At 41.7% G+C, this 17,036-nt stretch overlaps 1 protein-coding gene across 3 annotated transcripts in view; it reads right to left on the minus strand.

Annotated features, from left to right (window-relative positions):
• Positions 1–17,036, minus strand: part of ntrk3b (neurotrophic tyrosine kinase, receptor, type 3b) — a 141,101-nt gene that overhangs the window by 64,842 nt on the left and 59,223 nt on the right. For all 3 annotated transcript variants that reach the window (XM_029498174.1, XM_029498173.1, XM_029498175.1), the window contains exons 5-7: positions 6,407–6,561; positions 5,921–6,063; positions 4,960–5,101 (exon numbers count right to left, since the gene is read on the minus strand). In XM_029498174.1, the coding sequence (XP_029354034.1) occupies positions 4,960–5,101; positions 5,921–6,063; positions 6,407–6,561 (440 nt within the window). The remainder of the gene's footprint in view (positions 1–4,959; positions 5,102–5,920; positions 6,064–6,406; positions 6,562–17,036) is intronic.

Raw genomic sequence — 17,036 nt, forward strand, 5'->3', positions numbered from 1 at the left:
TGTTGTGCGTTCACTATCTCCCTCTATCATCTGTGCATTGTATTTGCACCCTTTCGCCTCTGAGTTCCCATTTCTGTAAGAACAAAAGATGAAGCAGGTTACATGGAGGCTTAATCAGAGCTCCCATTCTGGGTCCAGATTTTTTTATTCTGTACACTGTGCTGTGTACCGGCACATCAGCGGGGAAGAGGGGAGCTTTGTACCAGCGTGGCAGCCAACGTGCTGCCTCAGTGTCGACCAGTCTACCCAGTTTGCACTGTTGCTAATCCAAGATGGGAGTTTTGTCACCACTGACAGTAATCATAAAGCCACCGTCTCCTTCACCTCCCCGACACAACAATACGGTCTTTCCACTTTTTGCAGAGACCAATTCACACAGCCTTCACACTGTGATTGGCCAGTTGTGTAGCAGAGAGACAGTGAGTGTGGCAGCAGCTGCTCTCTTTTTTCATCCGACTGCTGTCACCTTCATGTGAACAACGAGGGCGGCACTATGATTGCCATCCACGAGTGAGACTGTCTGAAAATGTGCACTATCATCCGCTTTTTAAATGATTACTGTGCTTCCTCTCCAGTAGAAGGGGATGAAAAGGGCAATTCGCTTGTTTGGATTAGGTATAAAAACTTTAGATTCACTGCGTGGCAACACCTTGCACACCTTTTACCGGCTCAATGCAGCCCCGACAGAAAATGCTGAAATGGTGTTCCATCATTAGCAGACAGTAACACACTATAATTGAGGCAGAAAAAATGATCGTCAGATGAGGTCATAATAAGCGTTACCATCGGTTACATATACCTGTCATCAATTGTGCACGAATGGATGCTCATGTTGTCAAACCAAATAATCATCCACTAAGGACATGAATAAACTATTTATTGGGGTTTGAAAGCTGTCATTTCATAAAGTGCTTTGGTGATATTGTTTCTGCCAGACAATAGTGACAATAAAGTCATTCAACTGAACTAAAGGCTAAAGCATGTGTATGTGTGAATGTTGGTGTGGGGGCGTGAGCAGAGCTGTGATTTTGAGCACAGGGGAGAAAAAGGAGAGAGATGAGAAAAAAGGGATGGAGGAGGGAGGAAGAAGTGAGGGCGGTTTATGGCTGTGCAGCCTAAAGACAGACAGAGGGAGGAAAGACGAAAATCTGTTGTTGATGGACAGTTAGGGACCGATCCATTTTCCCCTCAACAAGCTGTCAGCCCAGCCTCAGTCATTACAGCGCTCCATACTGGTCCATAACAACAAGGTGTGCTCGCAGAGCTCATACAGATGACAAGCTTTGATAACTGGATGCCTTTGATAAGTGAGAACACTGAATACATCTACTTGTCCACTGTTATCTAGTGGTAACACTGGTGGCATATTTAAAATGCCACGTTCCAGCCAGACTACAGATAGGTCATCATGCCTGATAGTAGTGACAGAAGGGGGGGGGCAGTTACATGAGACATGTATTGCCTCATATTCCCTGTGGGCTGAACCACTTTGTGATTAACACTCCTATGAAGCTGCACATTTACATCCAGAGTCTCAGGAGGCACTCGCTCACATCATTCCCTCATTAATTACTCATAATTAGAGTTAATGCCTTGCTCAGAGCTACTCAGGGAGAAGAACCACTAACCAAGGTGTTAGTGTTCTTCATGTTCTACACTGAAAGCCCCGTTCTGCCTCTAGGACTGATGTAACTGAAAGAAAAACAGACGGTAACTTATGTGTGTCCACGGTGCTGTAGAGCTGCTATTGTAGCAGACAGCAGCCGAACAATGGGTCTGCAGAATTTGCATTGCGGCTAATTACAGTTTCGCTAAAATAGGGAACTCATCTTTGAATGCAGAGAATGTTACTTGACGGTTGGTAATTTTGCTGTCAATCAGATTACTCCCTAATCAGAGCGGCAGTTTAAGCTATTTTATGACATTTCCAGAGACAATAGGCTGCACAGGGGAGGAAATGTAATTACCATCAGAGCATGTGGTGAAAAATTAATAAGTCAATTTGCACCAGCAGAGAGTGTCAACAGAAAAAAAGGGGGAAAAATGGCCCGGAGAAGTACATCCGCACAGTGTCCGTGTGGAGGAAGCCCTGAAGACTAGATGTTGCAAAGTCAATCTGTCTTTCTAGTACGGTCCTTAGCAGCTTCTCTCCAGTAGGGAGTGTTTGAATTGGTGACAAATCTTCCCTGTCCTGTAGTGTGATGCATTGCAAACAGCCACAACAGATTGTGCTCTACAACAGCAAGCTTGCTACAAAGAGAAAAATGTCAGCTACCTTTGAAAAATATTAGCTTTGAATACAGTCTGTCCCAAATCTGCCCCAGGCCAATCTACTGGGTAAAGTTATGTAACAAGTGATACTGTAATTCACTGTCGGGACATTGGAGGAACATTCTGACGGTTACCAAATCGTTGCTTTATTACTGCCGAGGGTTATATATTTTTTCCTTTTCTCTTTCCCCATCAAGGCTGAGCTTTGATGTGGGCTGCAGGGTATATTCTTGCTAATTGGCTGCATCAATTTCACTTGGTTTGTAACTGTGCAACACCTCATTGCATTCTAAATGTACCTGCATAATTTGGCTGTTCTGCTTAATAAAGGCAATTTTTTCCCCCAGTTCTAAATTATTCTCTTAGACTGTCAGGGTCATTAATACAAGATATATTTGTGTTTCCAACCCAAGTCCATCAAGTGGTCTTGGCTTCATATAGCTCTATAAAATACATAATAAGTAATTAAATCATTTTCTTGGTTTGCTTTTTAATTGAGACCCTTATTGGCTCCACATGAAGCAAAAGGCAGCCGATAAGAATCGTGTTACAGGAAATGGCGAGTAGAACAAAAAACATCACTGGATGTTCGCGTCCACCAAGTCTATCCATAATTCATAATCCTCCATAAGCCTCATCTAGCTGCCTCTTTAGCTGCTGAAAGCTCCACTGTGTTCACAAGCTAATCACTCATTTCTGTCTGTCACCTGTTTGTTGCTGATCACATTTTCAGAGATAAACAAAAATGTGATGACAGTCAACAAAATCGTTAAACTTGTTGCCCACAAAACTAAAACAATTAGGTGAAAGAGAGAAAAGCACTTTGTACAGCTGAAAGTGTGACTGAGTGATAATTATCCAAAGGTCTGTCTCTATTATATTCATATATATTTCATTGCTCTATTAAAAACATAAGGAGACAGACAACGAAGTCAACACGTCACATTTTGTGCCTCCTGTTAGCACCGATTTAGAGGAAACATGAAGTACATTGAAAGTCCAAATGTTTCCTCATTATATTGATCAATAACAGCAACATTACATTTCCTGCACATATATTTACTGACACAAATAAAGGAAACTCTGAGGGAGCACAGTCAGCACGGACGATTATACTGTACATTATTCCTCACTGTGATCAGTCATCTGTCTTGAAAGTCGGACAGGTCGGCTTGTCTCAGCAGTTAAGAGTGGCACGAAGGAGGATGCTGAAATATGCCTCACAAAATAACTGAGTGGCAGATGACTGGCGTTGTGTCAGTGGCAGCTGTAAAGTTTAGGGTCATATCTGTGCTTTGGTTTGGTGGTTATTCAACGGACGCACCTTCAGGTCTGGAACAAATGACACCAGATTTTACCCAAATCCTGGACCCCAGCTTTAACCTCTTAACCTTAAGATGGCCTTTAACACGGAGAAGTCGCCAGCTAAGTGATCAGCAACATGATTTCCCTCCAGGCAATCACTTCCCCAACAGGACCACATGATTAAACGCCTCCAACTGAGCAACATCATTTCACCTGATAAGCATCAAAATGAACTAAACATTCATAACCTGGCTACCTCTCACTGACCGTATCATTTCACTAGCTTGGTCCACACTGAAATATCTGACATTTCATGTGGTGCCACATTTTTCTTATTCAGTTTGGCTCAACTCTTGAAAATATAAAACTAAAAAACATTTTAAAAAAAGTATTGAGTTGATTCTCAATTAACAAACTCTTCACAACCTGATCAGCAGAGGGGGAAGAATCAGGGGAAAGATTCAGCTAATTTAAAAAAAAAAAAAAGATTTTTGGATAGTACAACAAATGTTGGTGGCAAAAAAGTACAACAACACAGATTTGTGTGCGAGACGCATTTCTAGCTTTGACTCAAGGTGAAACAGCATCTAAATAAAAACAATAACACAAATGTCCACTGTGGTGGCACTGACCAGGACATGGCTTTGAAATGTTAATGAAATGTTTTGAGTGAGTCACTACCTTTTGCAAACATGCAACAGAGCTGATGAAGAGTGGAACTGTTGTGACGGGTGGATTTAAGAGTTTAGAGAGCTTGAAAATGTGCCAAAACAATTAAGAAAAACTGCAATCAAGTGTCTTGACATCTGTTGGCTGGATTCCCAAGAAATTTGCTTTTGACATTCATGTCCCCCTCAAAACTTTGGTAACCTCACACTATCATCAATTTACAACTTAAATCAGTTCAGTGCTCTGCTTCCTTTTCTAAGCTAATGGCATGCTGAAGTTAGTGTTTAGCTGAAATTACCACTGTGTCTTCATGCAGCCTCACAGGTCTGTGGGTTAATAAAGTCTGCTCTCTGGAAACACTGACGTTAAAAGGTACCAGTGTAATACTGAGGCAACACCAGAGTCATTTCACATATAAAAATATTCTAATGATGGTGAACTATTTCATTAAACCACTGCAGCACTTATCAAAGGCAAAAAAGTAAGATATTTTATTATGCTGCCTAACAAACATTTGTCATTGTTGTCTGGTAAAACTTTGATTAGGGTCAGGGTTAGAAGAGGAAGCAGTCAGGATAGCCTGATATTTATACTCACTGTCACACAGCGGCATCAACATTGAGTTTTATATTTCCATTAGGCTCTTTTTTCCTTATTAACATGCCAATTCAGGTTTCAGTGTTTGAAATTTTGGCTCTAGTCGGCTTGACTCACACTGTACGTTCAGCTGGATGGAGGAGTTGGTCATCCCCACCACGTTCTCCGCGATGCACGACAGCTGGAAGTTGTTGTCATCTCGGCTGATGTTGAAAAGAGTCAGGTTGATAGAGTGGATGTTGGGCCAGTACACATTGGACTGTGAGAGAGAGGATGGAAACCAGAGAGAGAGAAATGTTCAGGTGTGTGTGTAGGATATATATTAAGGGCATTAAAACTGAAGCTAACTATGAATTTGTTATAAGTACTGCTGTGATTAAGTCCGGTTACATTACTAAAGGGAAGAGTTTCAGAACGTGGGGAACAGGGGTATTTTGCAAATTATTCCTAATTGATTCACAGTTTAACACCTTTAGGTATCCAAACAAAATGCTTTGCCTTCTCGCCTCAGTTGGCTCCCAACAGTTCACTCATCTCATTGCGCCACAGAATCCGTCTACTCAAAACCATCAGGCCTGAGGCTGAGGTAAATTTCATCTGTACAGACACAGATGCCAAACAGAATCTGCTGCTCTGCTCTTGTTGTTGTTGTGACGTCCCCAGGCCTGACTCGGGGAGTTCGCCAGCTCACTGTGGGTTCAGCCCATGTCTCTCAGGTCACCATGGTAACCGATGCAGCAAGCACCACTCAGAAAAGCTGTTGTCTGACTGTGTAATTTAACAATTGTTGATTTTTTTTTCTGACACTGCAACAACTCAAAAAAGCCCGAGGTAAAGATCACAGGAAAATTCACCATTTATGTCAAGTGCATCCATATGAGAACACATATCAGGCAGATAAATGTGACATTATAATGATTTTGGAAAGAATATGAAGGTCACTGAGAACCCTCAACGTTCTGAATACAAAACTAAATCCAGCTGTTGCATTTAATTTGACACCAGAGGGATTTACGCTGACCATGAACAGTCTAAAAATGGTTTTAGGATTAGGTTAAAACGAGTGTGTGTGTCTGACCAAGTGTGTGTTGATGGAGTGCAGGCCGCTGACAGTCCAGTCTACTTCAGGAAGCGGTGATCCAGATCCATTGCAGCTCACTGTCACATTGTCACCCTCCATCACCAACACACTGCGGTGGCTCACACTGATCTCTGGCAGGTCTGAAAACACACATCAAGTATGCACTGTCTGCATATTTTCACACCAAATCAATGAATAAAATGAGTACAAAGGAACATGCACATACCAACAGGAGCTAACACTGCAGTCTCCAGCCTCTGTCAGAATGAACACACAGCTTCTCACATCAGATTCACCCCCTGAACTCTGTCACATCCCTCCTTCCTTTCCTCTCTCACCTTTAACCCTTTCCGTGTTCCGCCTCTCCTCGCCTTCACTCTCCTCCTCTCCTCCCTCCCACCCTCTGCCATTTCCTCTTCCTTTATTCTTCTCCTCCTTTTTAAAAGGCAGGTCACATCCTCCTCCTTCTCCTCCCCCACTTACCACAACTGTGGATGTACATGTTGTGCAGTCGTATTTTGGAGGCTCCGTTCCTGCAGTAAAGCTGCTGCGTGTGGAGCCCGGCTTCTCCTCTCTCCTGCCATAGCTGGATCCAACGGATATCACAACCACAGTCGAACACCACACCATCTAGACGCCTTGAAACACAACAAAGAAAGAAGCGTCAGCCGCAGATAGCTGCACACTGTCTGAAGATGCACACAGGAAAGGCATACCATGACCGAGAGAAAACACACAAACAGCAAAGGCACGTATGGATATGTTCAGCAACTCAAACAATCACGACAACAAAAAGAAAAACAGCAGCAGCGAACCATTAAATGAAATGAAGCCATACGAGTTCCTTCAACTTAAACAAGCTTCAAAATCTGCTGAAGAAAAGAGGGCATCAAATACAAACTAAAATGCTTCATGAATTAAACACACCTTGATAGCTCAACAGCACCAAAACACAACTGTCACATAACCATAGCTTGGCACTCAAATGGCATAATTAAGGCTATACATCCGAATCTTCACCCACATCATCATCATCATCATCATCATCATCATCATCATCAACAGGCAATCAAAGAGAAATAACAAAATATGTAAGAATAACAGAACATCAAGTCAAAACGATGCAAGTCAACAGTTACTACCCAACTTAGTTCTACTTCTTCTTGTTTCAAAACCTGAACTCAAGAGAACTCAGATGATGTTCATAGTTCTTTCCACAACACAAATTGAAGAGTCATTGCATGTACTGCGATTGGAAATGTGATTGTGTGGTTTAAAATGAAACTCCGAGATGGGAATGCCAGAAAAGTGTGATAGATTTCCAGGATAACAGAGGAAGCATCCACAGCTGCAACACTATCAACCCAGTTTACAATCTTCAAAGTACAATACCAATATCATTACAATGATGATGACTTTAAATTTGAGTATGAAACTTGTGTGTGTTTTATAACAGTGGTCTAATTTATGCAAGCCAACAGATGAGGGGGGGATAATAAATATCTGCTCTGCTACATTCAAATGTGAGGAGGTCAAAGGTTAAAGAAGTGCTCAGGCTATCAGTCTCAGGTGATATTAGGTGATATCTTCCAAGCATACATTTCACTCTCACAGTGGTGTGCACCAAAGAGTCACATTATTCAACATGGTACGCCACCTCTGCAGTTTGCATATGTCCAATTTGGAGGCTGTGATTGACCAATTTTGTTAAGATAAATGTCTGTCCAAATGTCCTTGACAGAGGTCACCATAGATATTGCAGACAGCATGAATAATGCATCGGACACATCCACCGTGCTGTATGAAGTAATGAGAATAGATTCCCGCAGGTGGATCTCACTTATTATCAGGTTCTCTCTGGATCTGATGCTGTAGTCAGAGCAGGGACCGTTCCCGTCCACTGTATGAAGAGTTCCTCACTGAGCTAACTTACAATTTTACAAGGACAGGACGTGCGAGCATTCCAATCCATTAGCAACACATTTCCTCTTTAATTACTGTAGAAAACTGACACATTTCATTAATAATTAGTGGCAATTATTTAATACAGATGTGCTCTAATTGGCCCATGTTGACACTGTTGTACCAACAGCAACCCAAGTGTCAAAGTCAAAATCATTAACTTTGATAAAAAATAATTAAATAAAGCTAAACAAATGTGTCATTTGAGTAAGATTTAATTTCCACCTGTGGGTAAAAAAAAAAAAAAAAAAAAAAAAAAAATATATATATATATATATATAAAGGCACAGTTCACATATTTCAGAATGGCCTATTTATCTCTTTTACTGCTTTATATATTATCATTCCTACAAAACTCTGGTGTGAGCCTGATGTGCCGTGGGTTTTTCTAACTTTTCAATCATTTATGTGAAAGCTGCAGGAGTGTCATGTCTTATTTCAAAGGAAACTCGGTGTTCAAGGACAGAATTTAGAAACTGAATACTGCATACTGAAAGAAGAAATGAATACATGACTGAATCCTGCAGAAGTAATAATTTAACTCTGGAGATGTCACTTTTCTGTCCAAATTTTAAGGTGAGTTGTTGCTCTCAGTGTATGAATGAGGAAAAACAACCAGCCAGGTGAAAACTCAAAGCTAGCAAATCCCGTTTGGATTACAGGACCTCGGCTTTAATGACACAATTTTGGTTGTTTGGTTCATAGAAGTGAATTATTAAACTCCTCACTGCCAAAAGAATATTAGGCAGTTAAAGTCAAATATAGCGTAGCTTCAATACGCGATGCTACAGTCTTTTCTCTTCGCTTCCAGCGGGGTCCATGAGGTAAAAGTACACGATAACCGCCCTCTGCTCTGTATATCTGTTATAGCCCAGGTCCTGCTCCTTCGGCCAGATTTGTTTGTTTGGTTTATTTCATTTATTTTACCTGCTGAAATCTTTTTGTTCAGCTTTATATGCCTGCAGCTTAATCATGCATTATTTGTATCATGATGTAATTTATGCATTAGTTGTTGCTAAGTTTGATAATTTGCTGCTTTGATACAAGAATTCCACAGTTTGGAATCAATTAAGTAAATCAATCAAATCATCTTCTCGCAGCGCAGCAGTGACATTAATGGCCCTCACATGTACCATGAAAAGAGCGGTGATCGTCGTACAGACAGGTGGCTCCTTCCACGGCTGTTTGGAGAAGAGTTTCACTGTTAAAGGTTTTCATTTAATGCTGAGCAAGTTGAACCATAAGGGATTAAAGCTCACCAGAGCAGGGCAGCTCGGGCTTTCTCCCATTTGTGCTGTAATTATGGTAATTGTTAAGAGGCACAACCTCCATACATTACCCAGTGTTCCTCTGGGCAGAGCTCATCGGGGGCAACATGCTGCTGTGTACATACAGATAAAATGTGACGAGAAGGAGGAGATTGTGCTGAAATACGGGATCTGCAGCTCTGAGTCTCAAATATAGTACAGGTACGAGACCAAAGGAAAAGAAATAACACTGGCAAACTGACGGCTGGAAGTTGATAAATGTTTGGAGGAGAACGTATTAGACTTCTACAAAAGAACAAAAGCAAACAGGAGTGTGACCCCAGATATGGAGAGTTAACAGCATGATGGTTCCTTGAAGCTGGCTAACGATCCACCCCGCTACTCCAGAGGAGAGGTAATGATCACCACCGGAGGCTGTTTTTCTGGGAAATGTACACACAGGTGCTTTGGCTCAGGAGACATGGATCACAGGCAACGATAAGCTATATACTGCATTGTTGCTGGCACGCTTTGATCTCAGCTTGAACACGCTGCTTCTTCTACTTATACTGTTGTCAGGAATTATTTTAGGGTTAGTTTTCTCTCCAATCCTGTGTGTTTAATAAATCACTTTATTTGGCTTATCCCTCCCACTGATCTTGGGCGTGACTGAAGGGTTGCATTCCCCATGATGCCAGCCTTTGTGGTAATTCAGCAGAAAGGTGGGGTTTGATGCTACCGCTGCTCTGCTCGTCACATCAACCCCGAACAATCCACTGCTTCCAGATGTTGGTGCATATTAATGAGAGGAAATGCAAAGCAACTGCTGTGTGTGAATTTTAAGTGGTATATCTGGCACCGTTATTATTGGAGAGTGCATATGATTTTTTTAATCCATCTGTTGTATCCATTTTAGGACCGTTGTGTTTCTTCCCACAGCTTAGCTGTCAATCAAACAGCATGGCCACTTGGCTCATTATTATTATTATATAGCGAAGATAATCTGGTTTTGGCGTCCTTGGATTATGTTCTGACTGACTGATTGTCAGACTCAATAAGAAGACAAAGCCGATGAACTGATCTCACTGTGTCCTGCTTGGCTGCTGCAACGCTGCTGCACTGTTGCTCTGCCCTGCAGCCAATGCAGCCACTTTTCCTTGTACAGCAGCAGTGGAGAGATTAGCGTGTTAAGAAAGAATATTTTAAATCAATCAGGGGGAATAAACGTGGAAAAAAGGGAGAGTTGACTCAATTCAATTCTCTTCTTGTAAGCAAGTCTTTTCTCCTGATCCTGATCAATTTTCCCAAACTATTGGTTCTACCACACTGCAGAAACTCTGCCATTGCCTTCACCACACTCCTGTTTCATGCTGGACTGGCTCCATAATTGTCAAACTGCATCTTCTGCCTATGTCATGAACAAAGTGGCACACTGTGAATAAATAAATCACCATTTTGTCCCATTATTGCCTTTTGTAAGGTTGCAGCCACTTGGGCAGTTAGGATCCGGCCCGCCTCTCTCTCCACCTACCATCTGACTGTCTCTCTCTCGCCCCCTTTTTTTTCCAGACCACTGTGGCATAATTTGTCTGAGGAGCCAGACCTGACTTTGGCTTATCAACACCACCACCTGTGCTCCAATCATGTAGACGAGTGTGGGGGCACCACAGTCGGGTCAGGGAAGGCTCCAGGTAGCAAAAATTGACAAAGTGAGCAGCAGCTTCAGGGAAATTTTTCTTCAAAGACTGTGGCAGGGACTCTTAAGATATTTTCAGCTGTTATTTTTAGCAGATAGCAGCTTTGAAAGGTGCTTTATGTATGGATTCATATTCGGGATGGATGATATAGTGATATGTGTCCTATCTATTTATAGTCTGACTCTGAGAGTGCACTGACTTGTGCTATGAATTGTGCAGCAGGTTTAATGGATCACTTACAGTCCAGACCATTCCTACTGTCTAATGTCATTATATATTATCTTCCTCAGTTATTATATATTGCATCGGCTTCACAACTGAAAATACAAACACCGTCATCTAGTTGAAATGGGAAATTTCCACATTGTCCAACTGCATTATTCTGTGATTGCACTTTTGGTTGTGTTAAGATCCTGAAATAAGATGCAAAGTCCGAGTCCAGTTCCACGGCTGACCACACAGACAGTCTTCTGCCTGTCCAGGTTCATTTTGCTAGCTGGTTTGGGTTTTACTACATTAATGAGAGGCACTTTTTCCTGCAGGAACTTCTGCATCATAATTAAAACATTTAAAACATTTACAGCTTTTCCAAGTCCAACAGGTCTGACATGATCAGAGTACAGCCTCATCTGCCATGTGACTAAATGTTAAAGGTTTTATGACCTGTCCAGTTTCCAGCTCACTGCTCTCATTTCCAAAAACTGTTTTCAGCGAAAAAGATTGTCCAACTGTACGCTGGCTGATCAGAACCTAACTGCAGAAAGACACTGTCAGCAAAACATTGCTGAACATAGTGGAGCATTTAGCGACAGGAGAGACAGAGCTAAAATGAAAAGGGACTATTGGGCCAACTTTTGTCAGATCGCCTGGAACATGGCTCGCCTGCTGGATTAGTAAATAAGAAATGAGCTAATAAGAGGGTGATCTTGTTGTCTCTTCAGCCTGTTCTCTCCAATAAATTCAGCACACATGAAGGAACACGCTGTTCATCTTCATCTGCCTTTCCTTTCACTGTTCTCCTCCAAAGGCATTTGACTCAGCAGAATCAGGTTGACGGACGTCCAGACTCAGGAGCTTCCTGGTCCAACTGCAGCTTTCTAACTAAACTGGAGCTTTAGCTCTGGGCCAAATGCCTTGCTCCAGAGCTCTTTGATACTCTGGGTGCTTTTTTCATGCCAGGTCAAGTCTGGCAGAAGCACAAGCAGGTGTAAAGTCCATGTTTTACTGTGGGCTGTTTGTTAATTTCATGGCTTCAGAGCTCTTTGGAGCAGGATACCATATTTTTAATAGTGCTTGATGCCTTTTTTGACCTCAGTGAGCTTTTATTTAGCACACACCTCTCTTTCTCTTTTATCCTGTGAGTCAGGGGCGAAACTTTGAGTTGGGTTAAATTTCCACCTGGATACTGAAGCCCCTGTCAGATACGCTGCCCCTTTATACTATTTTGTGTTTGGTTTTTTAAAGTCTGGAAGCTTTGAATATGAATATGATTTATGGATCCAGTTTTTTACAGTACTATTTTCAATACTTTTTTGGGGAATAAAAGAAAACTTGATCAAATTAGGAACATAAACTTTATTTATTTAAGAGGTTTTTCATAAAACTTTAAACATTTTATTGTTTTGACATGTTTTCCAACTAAAAAGTTGAAATAGAATAATGAATTAAACAGACTGGAACAGCTGTGTCCTAACTCACACCATACGGCCTGTTGCCCAACCAACTAGAGATAGTTGGTTGTAGGGGTGGGCATTAACTAAGTACATTTACTGAAGTACATTTTTTTGTAACACGCACGCCGCTGCTCCTCATCAGCGGTGGAGTACTTCTTCTAAATTTGTGGTTAATATCTTTGTGCAGAAATAACACCAACAGCTTAAATAAATTGTCCCTCTCTCTGTTACCTGACTCAGCTGGAGCTCTCTCCTTTCTGTCTCTTCCATTCTGATGGAGCTACCAAACTCTGTTTATATCAAAGATAACGTTTTGTGTCGGGCTTTCATACAAGCTAGGCTAACAGACGTTAGCATTAGAGCTGGACAGTTAGCTTACTGTCCACCTTTGGCTGGCTGGGCTTCATCACACTGTGTCACCGTCCGGCTCGCTGATGTTTACATACGGCGAGCCACCACAGCTCTGAGATGGGCAAAACCAAGTGGGGTGGGGTGGGGGGGCTGAATCGGGAGAATCTACCACATTGTCATGTTTATAATACTTAACATTCATTATTGATCATTAAGATTTAATATTGGGGGGTTTGGATTATTGGGTGGGTTGCAATCCGCCCACCCCCCATAAATTACGCCTATGCTGTGAATAGAGTCATGTCAGGCCCTCATTTGTTTCCTAAGACCATTCTGGGTGACGGTGAATATCCTTTATACTTTCATAATTCGCCTCTAATGAGCAAAGAAATATGGAAGATTTGAGTTACTGAGAGAAGCTTAACTGAAGTCAGAAGTCCAATTATTCAGTAGTTCCTTTTAAATCATGTTTGTGGAACATGGCTGTACACTGACGGAGCTTTATTTGAGGGTCTGCTGACACCCCAGACCACACATTTTCATGAAATACCATTTATACCAAAATGACCTCTGGATACTCTCTCTGTCTCTGACTGATAATGAGTGTGGCTATGATGATGAGCTGTCATGCAGCCTTGTTAATAACGGCTCCTTTCCACAGTGTTTGAAGTAGTGTAATCATTGTACATGTGAGAAAGTGTGCATTTGATGAAGGCTTTGTCACGAACTTAAATTAATGTTCATTCTGCAGTTCATTCAAAACTGTACATGCGTGTTAAATAATTGGAGAGAGACCTGCAGGAAGAGACGAACTGGAAATCTGATTAACTAAAACGACACTTTTGTTTTCAAGTTTATTACCCAGAAGACTATATTTGTGTTTTTAAGAACCAAAAACTTTCGGGCATAGATTCACATCTATTTGTAGAAACAAATAAAAATAGAGTTGTTCTTCTGAGATTGTGATTGTTTTGTTTTGATAGTTTCACAGTATTTACAGAGGAACTTGACCTGCCTATTTAATTATAATTAGAAATGTCCTGGATGCATGTGGGCTGATATCTGTTGAATAGTTAAGACGCATCTTTCAGATGGTTTATTGCTTTGACAATGACAGTATTATAGCTGCTATATTTTACATCACTAATTGTGCTTTTATTCAAATTTTCAATTGAATGTTGCCATATATGTTTCATTAGTGCAATGCCGTGGAGCCTGCATCTTAAGTCTTTCATGTTTTTTGTTTTTTTTTTTCATATTCCACAGTTTGGGTTTTTATCTGTGATCTCTTAACGTATAGGTAACCTATATACCGCCGCCCCCTGCTCTGGTCTTTTCTCCCATTTTGAGTCTTCTCTTTTCCTCTTGCAAGTCAGTCTTAATGATTTTGAAGAGTCAGTGTAAATGTGCTACAGTAAGAGTTTGCCCTGAGTGCAATTGGGCTCTAATGAAATCAAGGTTAAAATGTAGTAATTTACCTGTTCATGGAGGCCTCGGAAATTTAATGTTTAATTCAACCTAATCCACTAGCAGTCATTTCAGAAGATTACAGGTTTGATCTATTCATATTTCATCCATATTCAAAGAAAAATCCATTTTGCAGTGAGAGCCATAAATGTTTGACTTTGCGTCGGCCCCTGCTTCCCAGAGAGCTGGGATTAAAGAAGCGTTAACAGAATAAAGGGATTCGGGATGCACATTGCCTTGAGGAAATCGCTTCAGTTTCTAAAGAAGGAGAATATTTTCTTCCTTTTTTGTGGACCAGACTGAATGAGCTTCCTCGAAGACAGTGGCCCTGGTGACTGCCGCTAACTCCGCTTCAAATAATCTCAAATAATATCACTGTGGAAGCCACAGCGGCAGATTTAGCATTTAGCCGCCCCCTTCACCCTGCTGCTGTTCTCAGGCCAGTGATTGGCCGGCCTCTGCAGCACACTGCAGCAGCTCTGTTCCTTTGGCTAAAGGGCACGCTGACAAAGAGGCAGAGCCGATTATCTGTTTCTCATCCAGAGGCAGCACACAGCAGACAGCTATTGTACGGCTCCAGTGTGATGTTGGGGCCTTTTCACAGGAGCCACAAAAGACGTGAGATTATTGAGATTTCACTGATAGTGTTGCCATTGTTACTGATATTAAGATATTGCAGGGACTGTGAGATGTCTGTGCAACCAACCTGCAAAACAAAGCAGCTCCTCTTGCAGTTACGCTTTACTAAGTTTGATAAGGAGCGTCTGATAGTGAGAAAACAGCCCTGATGTACTTTAACTGATAGAAACTACATCCCACTCTTTATCCTCACCTGTGGCCTTCTCACACAGGTCAACCTCAGTTCTCAGGTCTGATTTTAATTAGCCTGAGGAAGCTCCATGGTGACAGAGGTGTCCTGCCTCTGCGCTCAAGCAACACATTCCTTTACTCACCTACTTACATGTTTTACATATAATCAATTAGGTGTGCAGTGACACTGAGAGAAATGTAGCATTTAATTCCAAATGTTGACTTTGTCAGAAAATAGAGAGGGAACTGTCAAGTGGCAGCACACAAAACAGACTTTAATGAAATATAAAATACATTTGTAAAGGCCCCACAGTTGAATTACAGGTTTATTTTTATTGTCACGAATGTGTTGCAGCTTTGAAACTGGTGATCCTTCATTCTAAAAAGAGAAAAATGAAATACAATAACAATAGCAGTGCCTAGAGTGACTGAGATAACACAGTGTAGGAACGGCATCGTGGCAAAGGGCCACCGTCTCCTTTCCTCACATAAAACGGAAATTATTTCAGCTGGTTTGATCTTCCTCTATTTACATAACATCAGTGCGGTTCAGCAGCACGGGTGGGCACTTATCACCGATACCGTATTGTGCATTATTCTAATTATTAAAGGAAATGGCTGCCCGGTGAGCATGCTTGATTTGATGTGATTGAATGATTGGCACTTACGGAGCTAATATGGTTTGGGTGAGCACATAGACACAGTGAGGAGAGTAATGATGTCAGGGCCACGTCGCACACTCATGGCCATGATAGAGTGACTCATTTCCTATTAGCCAGGCCTGATTCCACATGGCTTCCTTCTTGCATAACGCCTCAGCCCACGTCTGTGCCGCCACGCCACTCCAACTGACACCTCTTAACTAAACACACCAAATGGAATAGACATAAACTCTCACTCCTCATCAGCATTCACCAGGAGACACAGGCATCACCCTGTCCTGCTTTCCATGTAGAACAACAGAGACGTCATTTGTACGTATCTAAAATGGTTCCTTCAGAAGAAATAGGATTTTCATCGGATCAGATCGAGCTCCAGGAGATGGAGGGGCGTGGTGTGCACCAGGTGGTTTAGGTGGCGGGATGTAAGGCAGCACGTCTGGATTTTAACTGAACTCCATTTTGTTTCTCTCAGTGAACCTGAACTTCACAGACAAACTTAGAATTCAGTCAGTTAAGTGCTTTCAGGGTCTGGTGACTTATTCAGCATCAAAATGCTGCTTTAAAACATGAAAGAATATAAGAATGATGAAAATATATTTTTAGAAATCATCATGTTACTCCACTTCATCAAAAATGTTCAAATGTGTTTTTACACATTTGATCGACGAAAAACAAATTAAAATGTTTATTCTCATTTAAATGTTCCTTTTATCTTCATTTGTGTACTCGTCTAGAAATATTTCACTTCTAGTGAGAAGCTGATGAAGAAAATGTGTTTTCGGGGGCTTTGGGTTTAATTTTGAAAGCTTTATACACACATGCATGTGAAAGTAGAGTTTGAAACTGAGACATTGCAGCCGCAGCCAGCAGAGCTCACACATAAGCTGATTTGGACAGCTGGTAATGAAAAGTACAGAACTTCTACAATCCGGTGAAGAATGAAATTCACAATTCAATAAAAGGCATTTTGAGGGATTCAGAGACCCATCTGCCTGTGGTGAGGGGCCTCGTTGAGACGCTGCAGTGGAGCAGTGGTGTCAGTGGCTTCCTACGCAGCACGGAGAAGAAAAGAGTGCTCTGTAATGTTTCGAGTCCTGCGAGTGCGAGGCATGAATCCTGCTCAGGATGGCGGAGTAAGCTAAAAGCTACAGTGTCGATGTAAATCTGGATTTTCCCTCCACTCTCTGCAGCCTGTGCAGCAGCAGGACTACCCCAGATCGGCATTGTGCCGTGTTCTCCGAGGA

The sequence above is a fragment of the Echeneis naucrates genome, chromosome 3 (genome assembly GCF_900963305.1).
Source record: "Echeneis naucrates chromosome 3, fEcheNa1.1, whole genome shotgun sequence".
NCBI classification, from domain to species: Eukaryota; Metazoa; Chordata; class Actinopteri; order Carangiformes; family Echeneidae; genus Echeneis; species Echeneis naucrates.